General features: G+C 34.8%; 1 protein-coding gene across 2 annotated transcripts in view; it reads left to right on the top strand.

Moving 5' to 3' along the window:
• The window catches only part of LOC124365140 (inter-alpha-trypsin inhibitor heavy chain H4-like), an 83,155-nt gene that overhangs the window by 21,760 nt on the left and 41,789 nt on the right, over nucleotides 1-19,606 (top strand). For both annotated transcript variants that reach the window (XM_046821095.1, XM_046821103.1), the window contains exons 8-13: nucleotides 2,376-2,576; nucleotides 5,293-5,470; nucleotides 6,000-6,183; nucleotides 6,309-6,501; nucleotides 10,573-10,780; nucleotides 14,135-14,256. In XM_046821095.1, coding sequence (XP_046677051.1) covers nucleotides 2,376-2,576; nucleotides 5,293-5,470; nucleotides 6,000-6,183; nucleotides 6,309-6,501; nucleotides 10,573-10,780; nucleotides 14,135-14,256 — 1,086 coding nt within the window. The remainder of the gene's footprint in view (nucleotides 1-2,375; nucleotides 2,577-5,292; nucleotides 5,471-5,999; nucleotides 6,184-6,308; nucleotides 6,502-10,572; nucleotides 10,781-14,134; nucleotides 14,257-19,606) is intronic.

Below are 19,606 nucleotides of genomic sequence, written 5' to 3'. Positions count from 1 at the left end.
ATATCTGGTACCTTTTGATATTTAAAAACCTTCTCTATCTCATCTAATAAACTTGATAAGCCTGATAAGCCTATACTTTTTGGTTCCCTATACTTACAAATAAGTATAGAAATAATAGGTAGCCATTTCACTAGACAAGATTTTTTGACCACTGACCAGAAAAGTATGTAAAGTTATATACGAGGGCCATCCGGAAAGTAGTATCTGTTTGTGAAATAAAGACACAGAAGTAAATATTAACAAATATAAGCATTTTTATTGAAAAGAGCATACCTTAAACTACTTCTCCACATAATCTCCAAGCAAATTTAAGCATTTGTCATAACGTGTGACGAGTTTTTGTATTCCAGCGTCATATTCCTCCGCCGCCAGCCGATTGAAATACGTGGTCACGCCTTCTTTAAGTTCTTCATCGCTGTCAAATCTTTTTCCCACCAAAAACTTTAAGTTTTGTAAAGAGATGAAAATCTGAAGGGGCCAAGTCCGGGCTATACGGTGGATGGTCGAAAATTTCCCAATTGAATTGCTGCAGAAGTTGTTGTGTTATCCCCGCTGCATGAGGCCTGGTATTGTCATGGAGGAGAATGACGCCATCAGACAATAGACCTCTCCATCGATTTTGTATTGCCCGCCGTAATTTCTTTAATGTTTCACAATACGCATTAGCGTTAATAGTGTCTCCACGGGCCATAAAATCAATAAGCAGTACACCACGTCGATCCCAGAAAATGGTTGCCATAAGTTTCCTGGTGGACAGAACAGTCTTGAATTTTTTTGATTTCTTTGGTGAATGAGTATGATGCCACTCCATTGACTGTCGTTTACTCTCAGGTGAAACATAACAAACCCATGTTTCATCACCAGTAACTATGCGATTCAAGAACGTGTCTGCTTCATCAGAATAACGTTCCAAAAATGTGAATGCAGCAGCCATACACTTGGTTTTGTGTTCATCTGTAAGCATGCGAGGGACCCACCTTGCACAAATTTTTGAATAATGCAGATGGTCTTTGACAATTTCATGAACAATTGTTCGAGAAACATTAGGGAAATGTTCACAGATGTCATCAATTTTGACGCGCCGATCGTTCCTCACGAATTCGTCTACTGACCTCAGCAGTTGATCTGTAATGGCAGATGGTCTCCCTGAACGCTCATCGTCGTGTGTGTTCCCCCTCCCCAAGTTGAAATTACGACACCAGCGCCGAACAGATGACTCTTCCATCACATTGTCTCCATACACTTCCTTTAATTGGCGATGAATATCACAAGGTCGAACGTTTCTTGCGTTGAGAAATTTTATTATAGCCCTCACTTCACAACTGGAGGCGTTTTCAATTTTTTTAAACATTATGAACTGCCACAGAACCAACACAGGCAATGCTAGCGTCACGGAACTTGTAACAGAGAAGGCAGACAAGCCACTGAAGCGATCTGACCTTGACCGGTGGCTACTCGCGTCGTCAGCGCCTCACGCGGCGGAAACGGGTACTACTTTCCGGATGGCCCTTGTATATATATATATATTTATTTATTTATTTATAAGGTTTCATCTTTATATTTTGGTAAAGACTAATATGTTTGTTATCCAAAATGTTTTTTTTATTATTTTTATGGAAAAGAAAGAAAATAAAAAAATATAGTAAAAACTTATGTTAAAAAATGGCTTGGCAGTTTTCACATAGTACACCAAAAATGGTTGGTGGTAAAAGAGTAAAAATTAGAGTAAACAGTAAGAGTAAAAATACATGATGTATAGTGGGAAAACATGTGAAGTGCATTCTTTGATTAGGTTTTGATTTGTAGAAAACCACAAATCGATTGAAATTTATCACCAAGTTTGTTAGTGTACAGCAATTTCCCACTAAAAAATAGTTTTCTGTTATAAGCAACTATTCTCTAATATTATAACTCAGGATATGCTATTCTTTGTAGAACCATATTTTTAAGGGTAAGTGGAAACTACTTCTTTACACTTTAGCTCTTGTCACACAGTTGTTGCTGGCATTCATTAAAATGGAACAATAATAATCCTACTTCTAAAAAATTAAGAACATTGAGACTTTACTATAAATTTTATATCGATCTTTCAATGTCTTAGTCTATTTTGCTGTTTAACTAACCATTTTTCTATGAGAGATATCAAGCAACACTTGTTTGTTCATGACTGAAGGTGCCCTTCCTCTTGCTGTTTTTAAAACTACAAATAAATCATGAATAACGTTTTAATTTATAAACGGCCCCCATAATAAAAAACCTAAAACAAAAAAGAAAAGTTTCTATTCTAAATATTTTGGTTGCCTTGAAACAATTGAACAATATAAAGCAGTATCAAATAATAGTGACAAATTTTAAGATTTGCTTTACTTTCCCAGGTGGACGAGGGCTACTTTGTTCATTTCTTTGCGCCTGAGGATCTGCCCCAGCTGAAGAAGCACATTGTGTTTGTTTTGGACTATAGTGGCTCTATGGGTGGTAGAAAATTGGAACAGCTTAAGGAAGCAATGGATAAAATCTTATCTGATCTCAGCCCTAAGGACCACTTCAGCATTGTTGTTTTCCAGAGTTATGTAGAGGTGAGGTGATTAGTGCCCTGTCAGAATTATATTATTGCCACAAAATAATATTATTTAAATAGTATTTAACCCTTTGAGTGCCACGGGTATTTTCCGAAGGCATATACATAAAGTGCCACGCTGTTTTTTCGCATATTTGTAAGCTTTTGGGAAAAAAGCTGTTGTAAAATAACTACCAAACAGATTTCTATCATTTTGTTGTTGTTTTTTTCTTATTAAATTCAGAATGTGATACATATCGTTACAAATAAAATTTGATTTATAAAAATTTCAGTATTTATAAAAAAAGTTTTTTACTTTTGTATAAAAAGTTAAGTTTCGACCTAATTTGTGTGTATACGGTATTTTTAAGATTTTTTTTCTTTATACCATGATAAAGGCCATATGATTCTAAATAAAACCCATGTGTAATATCTTATTCTAGAATTTTAAAAACATGGCATTATATGTATTAACAAAATGCTGCCCGGGTACCGACATTTTATAAACTGTACTTCATTTGTCAGAGTTTAGAAATTACTTAGTAATGATGTAGTTTTCCCAATAAATCTAATAAAACATTAATATAACACAAATAAATGTGATTAGTAAATTTAGAAACAAATACTTGCTAACATATTTACATAAAAGTTTACATTTACTAAACAATAACCCTAATAATATTTACACTGAAAATTCACGTTTTTCGCTTGAACACAACTCAAATTATACATTACTTTTGTAAAGAAATACAGTAAAATACTGTATAAGTTAATATTTTATTTTGTATTTACTCAAATGCTTGGTTATCGGCACATAAACAACAAGAAATGCCGTTACGCAACACGGTACTCGTCCGCTACCGTCCGCTACGTCGCGTGACTAGAAGACAGAATCATCGTACAGGTACTTATCACAGCCCACTATTTTTGGACGAGTTTTCCTTATCAAAGATCAAAATAAACTTCGTTATACGTTCCTTCTTCCATAATGAATCTAAAAATACTCGAAGAGTCATACTTCCTATCTCCAATCGTCTCCAAATAGACACACGAATGACCTGACATTTTCGAATAATGAAACGTTGTTCTTATAGTTTTTGATTTAATTGATTGTCGTAATAACTTGTAAATTCCAAAATAGGTTAAATAAAGTCAGTTGTTTTTAATACTGTAATTTATTTTGTCCCCGATAAGGAAAACTCGTCCAAAAATAGTGGCTTCTTGATAAGTACCCAAACAACATACGTTTCACAGATAAAATAAAATACGTTTGGATCCTATTGAATACAGCCGTCTGATTATTTGGCCAAAATAATCTTGTACTATATAAAATATTATCGAAATACGAAACATCAAAATTGGCGACGCTGGCTGGCACTTTATGCACTTTTCGTACCGTCAAAATTAGCGACGCTGTGGCACTCAAAGGGTTAAATGTGTTTATGAATCTTTCACTGCTATAAATTCCTGTTAAAGGATTCCCAATAAGGGAATACTTTCCTTAAATTTTGATAGAGTAGGCTTAAAGCCTTCATAACCATAAATAAAATCTTAAAGTAGAAAAAAAGGAAAAGAAAAACCGTAGTATTTGGAACTAACTAAATCTAAAAATATTACAATATTTATATTCTTACAACTTAATAGCTTTGATTACTAGGGATCCAATAGCCACAAAATCCAAAAGACTTTGAGTCTGTAGTGGAAAGTTGCTCATTGCTGGTGGCTAATCATGACTTATGATTCTCTACAATCGCATTTCTCTGGTTTATGTGTGGTCTTAATGTTTTCAGCTTTACCACAGTTTCATACAAAGAACTGGTTTGCCTGTATATAAATATTGATGTAATAAGTTGTGTTTCCTGTGTTACTGGTTTTAAGATTTCACAGTAGAAACATTTTATTTTATGTGCATTTACTCTGAATTGTACAGGACTCGAAGGGTTTCTGAATGTATGAATTCATACTGTATTGTATATCTGTACAGTTGTCCTTCAAAATATGTCTTGTAGGATTTTACAGTATATTCTAGGAAATAATTTGAATGATCTCCAATATTAATTGTATAGATAGCATTTATGTATTTATAGATACAGTTGTAGAATTATGTTTTTCTTGTGGGCTCTTATTTTTTGGATCATAATATCTGTCTGTCCATCTTTTTCACTCATCTAGTGTAAGAATTAATGAATGAGCATTTTTAATAATGCCTTTTGTACTGAAAGATTCTATTCAATTTATCGTGCAATTAAATTCATTCTAGAGTTTCATCCTAAAGTTTTCTCTAAAGTTACTAGTTGCTGTGGATTATAGAGTATCTGTATAAGTATGACATAAATGTTCTGATGGTTTTGTTTTGTCTGTATATCTGCTAACACTAGAATATATTTAAGAGTGTGTTGTTTCAAATTAGTTATATATTTATACTGTAACTATAACAAGATAATGCTTTGTGGGAATGGCTTTAAAGTTAATTTATAACATTGAAATATAAAGCAAGTGATGCTGTTTTAAAACTTCATATTAAATTTATATTATTTTTATTTAACATACTACATTACTTTTGTATTTTAGCACAGAGGATGGATAGAGATCTGTATATTCACTTCAGTATATATTCATATTATATTTACTGAATGCACACTGTTTGTTTTATTCAAATGTATTGAACACATAACTTTGTAATGTGCTTTGTATTACTAATTATACCATTGTAATTTAGCATGTTGTGTTTACAGGCCTGGTCTCCAACAGCAATGTACAGTTCAGCAACTGAACACTTGTCCAGATGGGATATAGAAGCAAAGCCTGAGATTATCCGTAATACCACCTTAGATAAAAGATTTGTCATTGAGGCTACACCTGAAAATATAGCGTCAGCTCGTGCTTATCTGGGGAACTATTCTGACCTTGGAGGTGAGAAAATAGCAGTTATTATTTTTGATCCTGGCAATACATCTTATCTTAATGACTATGATGATGATTGCATTGGCTTGCTCAACCTTTTGACCTTTCCTGTCTCTAATTAAAACTAAAGACAAGCAGAGAGTACAATAGGTAAATAGTTACAGTTGGAATAGGTTAAGTTACATGCTCTTCAGGATTCTGTTCTGGAACCTTTTTGAGTTTTATTTTTATTAATGGTTTACTGTTCTATCTAAACCTAACATTATACTTTATGTAAGGAATGTGATTATCTTTTTAAATTTGATTGTTTTTATGGCTTTCCCTTCATGATGCTTTTGGATTTTTTATAAATGTCAGAATTGTTGAAAATACTCATACGTATCATTTTTTATTTTCTACTTTAAAGTTGGTGCATCGAGTAGAGATACATGGATATGCTATTTTTGAAAGTTTGAATATTTAATACTTGATCAATAAGTATTAAATAGCTACTAACTATTATGGCTATGATCTTATCTGGGTTACACTATTTTTACAGCAACAAACATAATGGGAGGACTGAGGACGGGACTTGAACTGGTTTCTATCGGCTCTGATTTGTGGAGCAATGAGAGTGACCCACCCCAACCTGTTGTTGTCTTCTTGACAGACGGAGAACCAAATGTCGAAGAGTACAACACAGATGCTATTATCAACAAGACTAAGCCTCTCAACACCAAGGAGTATGTTTCATAACTAAGTATTTGGTTTTGTTTCTTTTAAAGTGTATGGTCCATTCATTGTTAATTAAAATTTAGTGTCTTTTTAATTGTAATTGTCATTCATAAATTTATTGCTTCTGTTACAGCTGTCCCATCTTCAGCTTGGCCTTCGGGTATGGTGCAGATTTCAATTTCCTACGTAAGCTGTCATTGTCAAATTATGGTTTTGCCCGAAACATATATGAGGCAGCGGATGCTACTGACCAACTGAAGAACTTCTATAAAACCATTTCCTCGCCTCTGCTTTCCAATGTGACCTTCACTTACTTGCCTGGACAGGTATTAGTTTTGATTATAACATATATGACTAAAATAGTTCTTTTGGATATGCTTGGGAATATGAGGTCTGGCCAAGGAAATAAAGATATTAGGGTCATAACATTCTTTATTTTTACTTATAGAAACTTTAACATTATTCTCTTCAACATACTCCTCTCTAATCATTACAACACTTCATGTAAGTTTTCCACTGAGCAAGGCAATGTTTAAAGACTTCTTCTGAGAGCATGGTCTTGGTCTTCACTGCATTGTCTTTAACCCTCTCCCGCTCGCACTGTTTCCAGGCACTCACGGTGCTTCTAACCTCAATTAATTCGTTCTGCCGGTCGCGCTTGGTCAAAATACGCTGCGCCTCAACTTACACACGTTCTGTCATTGTAATTAACTATAATTATATATATTAATTATTTTACATAAATATTTACAAAAATATTTGGTTCAATGAAGTTGATTGTACGAGACCAGGGAGGGGGCACACAGACAGCTGGGCGCCAGTGGGGCGGGGCTGTTTGTTGCACAGTTACTTGGTGAAGGTCATTGTCTGGCTCGCCATCACTGCCACTGCCACTGTGATCACTCCGAACTACATCCTCAATGCCACCAACCACTTCACAAGGCTCTGGTACATCACTACACTCACTTGAATTGTCGCAATCACTATTAATAACGAGATCGATTTCACTGTCAAGAAGTGTACGACTACAACCCGCCATTGTTTCCGCACAACTAATATAAATAGCAAAATAATGGAATAAATCTACTGTAAAAGTAAAGTAAACGGTCTCCTGATAGCAAACAACCCGTAGTAGTACAAAACATTGCTACTCGAGAGCAGCACTTATCGGCTCTAGTGGGTAAAGCAGTGTGTGCCGATCTGTGCCGTTTAAGCTGCAGTGGCTATGTGGTGGCCGTGCCGATTCATGACTTGCGAGCGGGAGAGGGTTAAAGGCTTCTTCTGTCTTACATTGTTTTACATGATATTAGATTTAATTTTTGGCAAGAGAAAAAGTGGCAGGGAACAAGGCCTGGTAAGTTGGGTGGATGTTCCGTCACAGTAATTTCATGCTTTGTGAAAAAAATGTTGATGACAAAATGTGGTATGGGCCTGGCTGTAACCTGATAAATGGATCATGACTTGTTTTTCTGCAACTCAGTCTCTTTTTTGTTATTCATTCATGGAGAATGGGTAATACACTAAGATTCACAAATACTTAACTGACGTATTTTCGGATTTAATCTCCAGTTTTTTAATGGTTTTGATGGTTGTTGGGTGTAACCCATCTCAAACTTCTTCTCATCCCTCTATGAACCATTTAAATAACTGAAAACATCTGATTACCAAACAATTTATACTCCATACCATACTCTTGTTTCAACAAAGAATATGCCTCTCTGATAGGTTTTCTAAGTTTTACTAAATATTTCATAATAACTCCTCAATCTTTTTACTGACTCTGATTTTGAGGCTGAGGTGTAAGCTTGATAGATGATTTTCCTATGTCATTAATTATCACACTAAAGTGGATGATATGTAACCTTATAAAGACCAGACATCTTTGGATGATAAGCAGATGGAGTTTGACAATGGACATTGAATTCCAGAAGGACATTGAATATTATCAGGACTAAAACTCCTGTGGTTCTACCTTCACTTGAAACTACGACTTCCTTGGTTTTAATCAATCACTAGGCTATCATTAATAATTGAAGTTACACATATTATCAAGGTTAATATTCATTACACTCATCATACATATTAGTCTTGAAATATATTTTTGAAACACTATCACAACCAAAAACAGTCCAAATCTAGATGTCTCACTGAGAGTAGTAACCAAGACTAACTAAATTCTTTGAATAGCAGCGGTGTCTTTGCACAAGGGTACGCAGATGATATTGTGATTCTTGTGAGTGGCAAGTTCAACACAACAATCACGGAACTGACCAATGCTGCTCTGAACATGGTGGGAAACTGGTGTGATAAGGTTGGCCTCACCGTCAACCCCACCAAGGCTGCTGTGGTTGCCTTTACCAGGAGGCGACAGATGGAGGGCATTGGTCCCTTTCTATTTAAAGGCTCACCCGTTGAGCTGAAGCCTGAGGTCAAGTACCTGGGCGTGATCCTAGATAGGGTTCTAAACTGGGGACCTCATCTAAAAAGGGTCATTGCCAGGGGTAAGTGGTCTCTAATGCAATGCAGACGTGTGATAGGTGGGCCCTGGGGACTGAAGCCGAGGCTCTTGTACTGGCTTTATGTTTCCATGGTCAGACCTGCACTAATGTACGGAGCTGTCGTATGGTGGCCAAAAACGGAAGCCAAGACGGTGGTAGCACGTCTGGCAGGTATCCAAAGGATGGCCTGCCTCGCTATCACAGGGGCTTTTCCTAGTGCGCCAGGCGCGGCTCTGGACTGTTGTCTTAATCTCGCCCCCCTGGACATTGTCATTCGAGCTATGGCCAGGAAGAGTGCCTACTGTCTTCAGCAGACGGGACTCTGGTCGGGCTGCAGCGGTGGGCACTGCAGAATTGGCACTCTGATACAGGAGGATGTTTTGCACATGATCTCTGATCAGATTCCACAAAGTTTTCCTTTGACAAACCCTTTAGGATTATTTTACCCTCAAGGGATGATTGGTCAGAGGGGAAGCAACCTCTTCCACCAGCGGAGCTTGAATGGTACACAGACGGCTCCAAAACAAAAAGCGGCACAGGCGCTGGAATTCTGGGAGTGAGACCATGTAGGGAGCTGGTGGTTCCTATGGGTCCGTATCCGACAGTCTTTCAAGCGGAGGTCGCAGCCATTATGGAATGTGCTCGTGAGAATCTTCGTCTGCGATATAGGGGCAAGACGATTAACATTTTCACGGACAGTCAGGCAGCGCTGATGGCGCTGGATTCTTGCGCAATCAAATCCAAACTGGTTTGGGATTGCTATCAGACCGTTTCCTCCCTTGCCAGAATCAACAATGTAACCTTTTGTTGGGTTCCTGGTCATGAGGGGATTCCTGGGAACGAAAGAGCTGATGCCCTGGCCAACCAGGGCTCAGCAACAATTATGACGGGCCCTCAACCATTCTGCGGTGTTCCAAGGTGTGAATCCTCTAGGGTTGTCTCGAAATGGATTCGCGCGGAGCATGGGAGAAGGTGGAGGTTGCATCCGGGTTTGAGAGTGAGTAGAATGGTATTACAGTCACCTTCCTCCAAGGTGGCTTCGGACCTTCTCTCATTAAACAGATCAATGTCTTCTAAGGTCATTGGTCTCATTACGGGGCATGGTCACCTGAAGAAGCATCTATACAGAGTTGGCATCCTTCAGGAGGATCCGCTCTGTGGAAGGTGTAATGAGCAGGAGGAGACTGCTGAGCACCTGCTCTTTGATTGCCCTGCAATAGCAAGAGAGCGGTATGCCATCTTTGGTAGCTTGAACAGGGGTGGCGAGTTTTCCCAGGAGGAATTGATAGGTTGTTTTCGGCGGTTTGTTGAACTGCTGAAGTTGTAGACTGGTAGGCCTCATGGTGTTTCCGGGGTGCGCAAAAGGCCCTTGAGGCTTAAGTGCATGGCAGTAGGCCGCCCCAAGGAAAAAAAAAAAAAAAGTTAACAGTATTCGCTGGTGTTGTGCTATACCCAGTTAATGGTAGTTTCTACGTCTAGTTGTATGCTTGTGCTGAGAAATGCGGTACATAGAGACTTATGCATTTAATATTTTCTGTAGTCTCAACTTTGTGTTTGATTTAAGTGAAGATTAATAAACAGTTGCTCATCTATACAAATATGTAATTTTGTCAGATGAATACTTATAGTTTCACCAAACCCTCATATTAGACACTTATAAAAGTAATAGTTTTTACGTAAAAACTGTTCTTTGCTGGCTATGTGACTTATCTGATATTATTACATTTGGAATTCTAAATTGTCTTTGGATGTGTTATGTTTCATATATATTAGCAATGTAAATTATATCTTTAAAACATCCAATCAAGTCTGATGTAATTTAACCAACTTATATTAAATGCTATGTAGTTTTAAATGATCCATGTTACAAAATAAAATGAGAGCTTGAATTTGTTTCAGGTTGACAACTCTTCAAGGACTAAAATTGATTTTCCTGTATTCTTCAATGGCTCTGAACTTGTGGTTGCAGGAAAAATAAACAACAATGAAATAAAGGAGAAAGAAACAATTGGAGAACTCAGTGGTCTCACTGCAAATGGGTTCCACAGATATCCGATAATTATCGATTTTATTCCTATAATTGTGAAACCAAAAAACAGAACTTTTGGTAATGTTTTAACATTTTTGTAACTCAGTTAGAATAGTTTATCCTAAAATAGCTCAATATAATTTCTTGTAATTAACACTGATATAAACATACAAGAGTAGACTGAAAAATAAGATACTCATGCTTGTAGAGTGGAAACAAAATAGCGTTTAGAAGCACTTGGTATGCCATGTGGAAATAATATTCCCACTCAATATGCATGGGCAGGTTAGAGGTCATTGTCTTTATCCAGTATTTTGAGAAGTGAAAGTAGAGAGACATGCCCAAGTTGTATGTCAACACGAGTAAAACAGTATACTGTTATCGAATTTTTGATTGCTGAAAAAGTAACTCCTATTAAGATTCATTGACCTTTAAAGCCTGTTTATGTTATTATGCTGTTGACAGGACTATAACTCAGTGATCAATATAGCTGTGTGGTTGCCTATAAAAAGAAAACTTCCACCAAAAGAAATTCTTTTTAATGTGTTTGGTATGCTCACAGAGTTTATATCACTGTTCTTGGAATAAAAGGCAATGGTATATTCTTCTCAGTACATACAGCCTCCAAAAAATCTCTGATTTTGAATTTTAGGCTCTACAAAACATAAACATTTAACTGGTTTTACATTTTGCTATGCTCCCAATCTCATACCAAGCTGTCTTATTTTTTCTTTTATAACACTAGTTTTAATGTTAAATTAGATGTTTTTTAGTACAAAAGTTTTGAACGAAGATTGTACAATCTACTTATGTGCTGTTCAATGTTTAATGTACCTGTAAATATACTGGAGAAAGGATCTCCACCACGAGCTGCTATGTGTGCTGCCATTTTAATGCTGCATGTTCATACCTCTATTAAGCCATCTTTATATTACGCTATGAGAAACTGTATTAACCAACACATTTGCATAAAATGTTTTTACAATCTTTTCTTTTTGAAATGAAATGACATTTTTAAATTTATTTAAACAGGCTAAATTAAAGCCTTATCTCCTTTTATTTTTCAGAGATTATTGGCGATATTTTAAGCTTTTTGTAAGCTGATTCTGTGAGGAATAACCAAGAAAACAAATGTGGTTCTAAGATTGTCATGTTTCAGTGGAGCATGATTAACTTTCGGTAGATCTGCAATGGCTAGAGACCTTTGAGTGTACAAGAATCAAGGAAAATTTGATTGATTGATCCATTATTTGACTGTTCAGTAGCTCAAATCTCACTAAGGGCTTCATCATAACTAACACATTGTTTGTTCAACGTATCCAAAATTTCAAAACATGACGTGAAACAACTTTGTATGCCTTCCTGCAGTCCTGATGCAGTTCCCTGTTATTTGTGGCTCTTCTCAAAATGGAAAACTTCTTTAAAAGAAACAGGATTTGAAGATATTGAGGAGATTAAATTAAATTTTGTAATGACCTACTAGCTTTTTGAAAGGAGTCAGTAAAAGTGTTGAAAAAAGGGCCTGTGGATAGAATTGTTCTCTTTATTTGTTACTGCAAACAAACAGCATAGGAAGAAACAAGTACCAAAAGGAAAATTAATCCATTTATATAGCTGTCTCAGAGAACACTAGAGCAAGATACAAGTCCTGTACTTATTTATAACTGCACTCTTAAGATGATCAAATTTCGCACCAAGTGATGTGAACAATGAAAACATAATTTGGTTTGCAATGTTTTTTTTTTTTTAGATAGAGTTAGCCTTAATGATTTTCTATCTCAAAATGTTACCATCTCCATGACAAGCAAATCATGTAACACACAAACTCAACTAACTTAATACCCAAGAGACAATGGCATATAGGTTGTCACATCTTGTCAGTGTGCAATCTGTGGTAGCTTGTATTGCACATTTAGCAATCTTTTGTATATAACAATCTAAAGAGGACTAGACATTTAAATGCTGTCTTCCCATTTTACTGATTTTTCGTAGTGTGGCAGTTGATTTGAACATGGATAAACTAAACACAACATAAAACTGCAATTTGTGTTGATTGCTATTGTTTTATCTATATGTAAAAATAATATATGATGCACAGTTTTGTAAATGAAAGTTTCATTCTTACACTGCTATAAATTTTGCTTATCTCTTTATATATTTTATCTAGCAGTTGCCCGCGGCTTTGCATGCGTTTCCCGTTGAAAAACGGTACACTATATTCACGCATTCTTTTTCTATCACATTCTAAACATGGCTGAGATAATTGATAGTCGTTCCTTCGTGAGCCTCTTGGGCGCATTATGAAGGTATGTACCGGTACCATATTTCCTGCCTTTATCTTTCGTGGTTTTTGTTAGGTGTTGATAAGTTATTCAGAACAATTAATTTATTTGGATGAATCTCGATAAACTAATTAGGTTATAAAGAATCAAATTCGGTCTGTTAAAATTAATTTTCTGTCTAAGATATTTCCAGTATTATTGAGGAGTGTGCCTTCAAGAAAATGTATCAACGAAAACCAATTTCAATCATAAAGCGTCTTCTTTCAACTCTTTTCATTTACCTTCGATCTAACCAAATTCGATTACCTTCTGTGCAAACATTCACGGATTTGAACAATGAGGTTGTTTTCATAATAGCGTTTAATAGTATATTCATTGCATTAGATAATTTATTGATCATTGGTGCACTCTAAATTTAAAATTTGGCAATGACGTACTGATCAAGCACTTTTCCAAATTTTAATAACAATAACAATAACAATTTCCTAAATTTTAAATGTAAACAAATGTTTCTGCCTCTTTGATGAACTTCAGCTGAAAGTATTAACAACTGTTAAGTATCAGTTCGCTTTGTATTACATGTCGTAGCGCAGTCTGTCGGATCCATTATAAAACACTCCAACATCAACAACAATTTATAATTAAAAAATTAATTAAATAAACTATTTAAATTGGACCAAATTGTGAATCTGAACCATTTTTGAATCCCTTCAACACACACAAAATTTCATCAAAATCGGTCCAGTCGTTTAGTAGGAGTTCAGTCACATACACACGAACACAAGAAATATATATATATATATAAAGATACGCAGACCTAATTTGCTTTCAGAAAGTGTATTTCACTATAGTATTCACATTTAATGGGATTGATTTTGCACATATTTTAAAGTCGCATGAATAAAAATAGTCAACTACAGCTGTTCATGTTAACGCCATAATGGCGTTAACAATATTGGGAACAGAACTTGAGAAATCTTGAGGTTTTTATTTTTATGACGACCTTTGCACTTAAAAATAAATTAGTTGATAATTGATTTACAATAATGTGTCAGTGTAACAGTTAAAAATAGATAATATGGTCATCAATGTAAAATGAATTAACTAAAATAAACTAACCACTATTATAATGTACTATTTGGCTGTGTAGGACACCTGGAAAAGACGTGGGCTTATTTGACAATCCAGCAACTTTTGGACAAGGCCGACTCATTGGATAAAACTGAAGAGAGAAACCAAACAAAAGAAAAAGCTCTTAACCTAGCTTTACAGGTAATTTATTTTTCAAGATTTAATTACTTATGACCCAATATGGTAGATTTGTCTTATAGATACATACATACATACATACATATATATATATATATATATATAAAACCTGTTTGTATATATATATATATATATATATATATATATATATACAGAAACAGGTTATTCTCTTCTTAACAAATAAACCACGGTATATTGGTTTGAAACATTTATAAATTTTCATGTATCTAGGTACACTTCTTCAGATAAATATACATGTATAAATATATACATAGCCTAAATTGTGACAAAACATTAGGTAAGAACTATGTATATATAGTTCAAAGTAATGAATTTTATATGTTTGTCTTGATATGATGAAAAATTAATTAGTCCAAGTGAATATACAAGTTTTCATAAATTAAATTAGGAATTAGTATTGATGATTTGGTGAACATGTATTTCATGAAAATAACTAGATTCATGTGTAGTTTTGTAAATTAAATTTCAGTAATGTAAACACTCATCTTGATGTGAAGAAAACTGAATTGTAAATAAACAAGTGTAATGTATAAATAGAGTGAGTGATTTGCTGGTCCTGGTATTTTAATTTGATTTTTGAAATAATGAAGTAGTGATTGAGAGTAAAACAGGATTTCTCGTCAGTGTGAGTAAGGTTCACCAGAAGCTTGTAATGACTCATTTCATACACCCATCTCACATCCATTTCAATACTTAGCCTAATTTAATTTAGAACTTTATTAGTAATTAATAATTAAGGAATAATTATTTATAAATTGTCTCAAATTTAACTACAAACAATAATAAATACGAAATCAAAATTAATCAAAATTCACCTTATTACATATAAAATTCAAAAAGTTATAAAGTGAACTAAAGTCAGTGATACAGTGTGCAGGGATGATTGTTGAAGAGTGAAGAGAGCAGATTTTTAAAAAGGTGAAGAGGAGAGAGGGATCTGGAAGAAGTGAAGCAAGATTATTTATTATAAAGAAACTGGTTACATTTATTCAGCAGTATTTGAAAGGTTACTTTATTAAATTCTTATTATCACTGAAGTACAAAGAAGCAGAAGACAGACATTGGGTGAGAAAATTCCTTTTAAGTTTACTAGTGATTTCATTGGAAGAACATAAAACCCAGGAACATTCGATTTGGCTAATAATTCAATTTTTAATATAATTAAAATTTAACAACAATTATTTTTCAAAATTACAATATCTTTTTATAAAATAAAATACCAATATTTCTATTTCATTAAGCCAGCACGACCACCCTGCCCTAAAAATTAAAAGAATTGTATTTAAAAATTTACCATTATTGTATCCTCCATCTTGTTTCAAAATTCAAAACTTGTATGTCAATTAATTTATCATCATTAAATTTCACATTTATATCATACTGAGTTATTTGTTTATTTCTAACTATAATCAGAAATACAAATTAAGTTTTAACCATTTAATTTAAAGTGTATAATAGTTAATATAATATTACAAAATTGGCGTCCAACGTAGTGGCTTAATGAAATATTTATAATCTTTGATTTGAGACAATTTTCTAGATCGTAACAATAGCCTAGACATAAGTACTGTAACGTAGTTAGTTGTCATTTATTCATATTGTCTGTCAATAGGCTATAGGTTATTTAATAACTCACTATATAAACATTTAATTAACAATACATTAGTCCTGTAATATTATTCTATCTTTTATCGCAATTAATGTCCCGTGATTTTAATTTAAGATACCCTAAACGGTACCATTCCCATACAGATAATATGGTAAATAACCAAGTGCTAAACGTAAACAAAGACGCCATTAATCCCCGGTATCGAAGACGAAAGCGAACAGAGAGAAGAAGCAGAACAAACTCCCACAATTCCTCGCGCTAACAAAGTCAACATTCTCACAGCGGTCGACAACCAATCACGGATGAATGAAAACAGTGCTACCCAACACCTACGCGGCAAATTTCCCTGATTCCTGCAGAGACGTGAAGATGGAGCTACTGCGCCTCCCACACTAAACGCAGTTGAACATTCTCATTATACTCAATCAGTTGATGCCATTGGCAGTGACAGGTCAAAATAAACAAACCGCTGACGAATCCCAATCGACAGCTCTTCATGCTATCATGAACGGTTTTTTTAAAACAACTTTAATGAAAATTTGATTAACACTAAATCTGAGTTAAACGAAAACCTAAACGCAAAAATAAACGAAATAAGTGATTGTATTTCTAAAACTAAAATCGAACTTAGCTATGAAATCAATCTTGTAGGGAGGACACTCGAGACACAAATTAATGAACTGCGGGATAATCAAACTGAATTCCGAAATGAATTGAACGCTATAAGGGACAATCAAGATCAATTCCGTGAAAAAATAGACCTGAAAATTAAAGAATCCACTGACAGCATTAGAGGAGAATTAAATCATAGTTTTGAAGAACATAAGGCATTTGTAAACCAACAGATGAATAACCAACAGTTCAAGATATTAGAATCGGTACAAAACAAAAATCAAACTCTAGAAAATAAAATTGCTTTTGAAATAAAAAATGCTATAGACCAAGTACGACATGAAAACGCGGAAACAAATAAAATACAAATCAAAACCATTATAAATGAAATTCAACCACAAATCCAAAACAATCATGATAGAATAAACAATCTAGCCGAGTGTATTAATAAATATGAAATGTGAATTAGAAAATATAAAATCTAAATCTCAAATTGAGACGAAACCATGTGAACCAATTGCAAGTCATTTGTACGGAGGAGATTCTGTAGACAGACAAGTGCCAAAATTCAACGGACTTTCTACCAGTCCAAATGGAATTTTTTACAAAAAAATTAGAAGGTATTTCGAAAAAAATATAGGTCGTGTGCAACTCACACACACATCTAACACTGAACATCTCATTGACATATTAGAAAGTAGTCTCGAAGGTCACGCGTCACGATGGTTCCAATTAATAAAACACACGATATTAAAAACTGGGAGGATTTTGCAAAAAGAATTTACTACGAAATATTGGAGTCGTGATGTGCAACGCGGCATACGTGCAAAAATAGAATCAGAACATTACAAGAATAATGGAACATTGACTCGTGCTGAATACTTCACCGAGCGTGTTATCACACTACAATCGATTACCCACTATTAACCGAAGAAGGAAATCGTCACCATTTTATCGGAACGGTTTTGAACAAATTATTCAGGATAGCCGGAGCGTTCAAAACATTAACACCATTAAAGAGTTTGAACGATTACTACAACGAGAAGACATCCGAGACGGCCCAAAACGGAACAAAATAATTTTCATCCCAAAATCACAATTCATCTGGTTATAAGCCCAAATACACCAGAAACCTCACCAATCCCCAGTTCACACCACATAATAACATTGAACAAAGAGCATATCAGCCAAGGAATCAATATCACGGACAAAATCAACATTATAATGATCGAAAACCAACATAACAAAAACTATTACCACCCATACAACAGTCGTAATGATAATGAATTCAAGAGTAAGACACAACCATACAAAGACCACTACCAAAATCGACAGAATACTCACTACTACCCAGGAAACGATAGACATTACCCCACCACAGAACAGGCACAAGTATGCACTATCGTGCGGCAGGGAGAAAATGCTCGGAATCTACCTTCTAGTACCGGCAACGACCGCAGCGAAGACGTTTCCAGCGGCGGGAAACGGCTGCGCGCTGTAGAACGGAAACCGAGGAAACATCGCACCAGAAATAAAAATACGAAACTACAGCGCTAGAAAATAACGACCTCGGATATTTAAATCAGAATTATTCTTCAAACTATAACCCTAGTAGTGAATTTCAAGTTAACAACATAATATGTGATAAAGATTTCCTTTTTGAGGAAAAAATAGAACATCCACTAATAACTAATCCTAATACAAATAAGATGTCCAGAAATTAACATCAGAATTAATAATGTAGAAACTAATGCCTTAATTGATTCCAGATCATCTATTACTTGTTTGTCAGAGTCTTGGTTTATGGACAACCAACAATCATTAAAGCCATTTGAAGAACTGCCCCTAGCCAATACTACCATTAAAACTGCTATTGGAAACATTTCAAAACGAATCAACAGAGTAATATATGTACTTGTCACAGTAGCTGACGAGACTAACTCACATACAATTCCTTATAGTACCGCATCTTGTCAAACCAGTGATTTTAGGAATGGATATGCTAGTATTATGGAAAGCAGAGCTAAACTTTAATAATAATACAATAAATATGAAAATAAACAATACACATGTTGTAATGAAGTTTGTAATGGCAATAAATGAAGAGCACTTACGTGAAATCACCACTCAACAAGGCGTTATGCTTATGGAAGATTTTAATGACTCAATGTCAACATTTAATGAGTATGGCACTATAAAACAATGGGAAGATAACAATATTAATAATGAGAATAATGATTACATTGATGCACAACACAATATATCATCCAAAGATAATATGTCGGTGGAAGATATAATGAAAACTCTAAGCCCTAATAACTACATAAAATGAAGAACAAAAACAATGTTTGATCAATCTACTATACCGATATAGGGACGTTTTTCTCAGACAAACCCGGATGTTGCACTAAATATGAACACGAATTAAATATAGAAAATCCTAAAAAATTTTAAATCATTAACTATCCAGTACCTCAAGCGTACCAAGACGCTGTACAAGCTGAGATTCAACGCATGGAGAACCTTAACATAATCGAGAGAAGCAAAAGTACCTACGTAAATGCTATCATCCCAGTAATTAAAAAGTCTGGAGAAATTCGATTGTGTTTAGATGCCCGCAAAATAAACGCAATAATTAAACCAGATTTCGAATGTAACCGCAGTGTTTAGCGAAATTCTGAGTAAATGTAGAAACGCAAAATTCATAAGCAGTGTAGACTTAACGGCTTCATATTGGCAAATCCCACTTACTAAAACTTCGCGTCAATACACCGCATTCCAATTTAGAGGCAAGACCTACCAGTACAAAGTCCACACCATTTGGAATTTCTACATCCCAAGCTGCACTAGTAAAGAGCTCTTGATAACGTGTTTGATGATGAGATAGAAGCTTTCACAGCAATTTACGTTGATGACATATGTATCATTTCCCCCGATTTCAATACACATCTACAACACCTAGAATACATATTCAAAAAGCTAGCTGAAGCCAATATGACAATAAACTTTGAAAAATCTCAATTCTGTAAAGATTCTGTACCATTCCTAGGTTTTACTCTAACAAATGAAGGTCTTTCGTATGGATAACAGTAAGATTGATCCAATTCTAAA

The sequence above is a fragment of the Homalodisca vitripennis genome, chromosome 1 (assembly GCF_021130785.1).
Source record: "Homalodisca vitripennis isolate AUS2020 chromosome 1, UT_GWSS_2.1, whole genome shotgun sequence".
Taxonomy (NCBI): Eukaryota; Metazoa; Arthropoda; class Insecta; order Hemiptera; family Cicadellidae; genus Homalodisca; species Homalodisca vitripennis.
The sequence above is the reverse complement of the archived record's forward strand: the minus strand, read 5'-3'. Positions and strand labels throughout refer to the sequence as shown.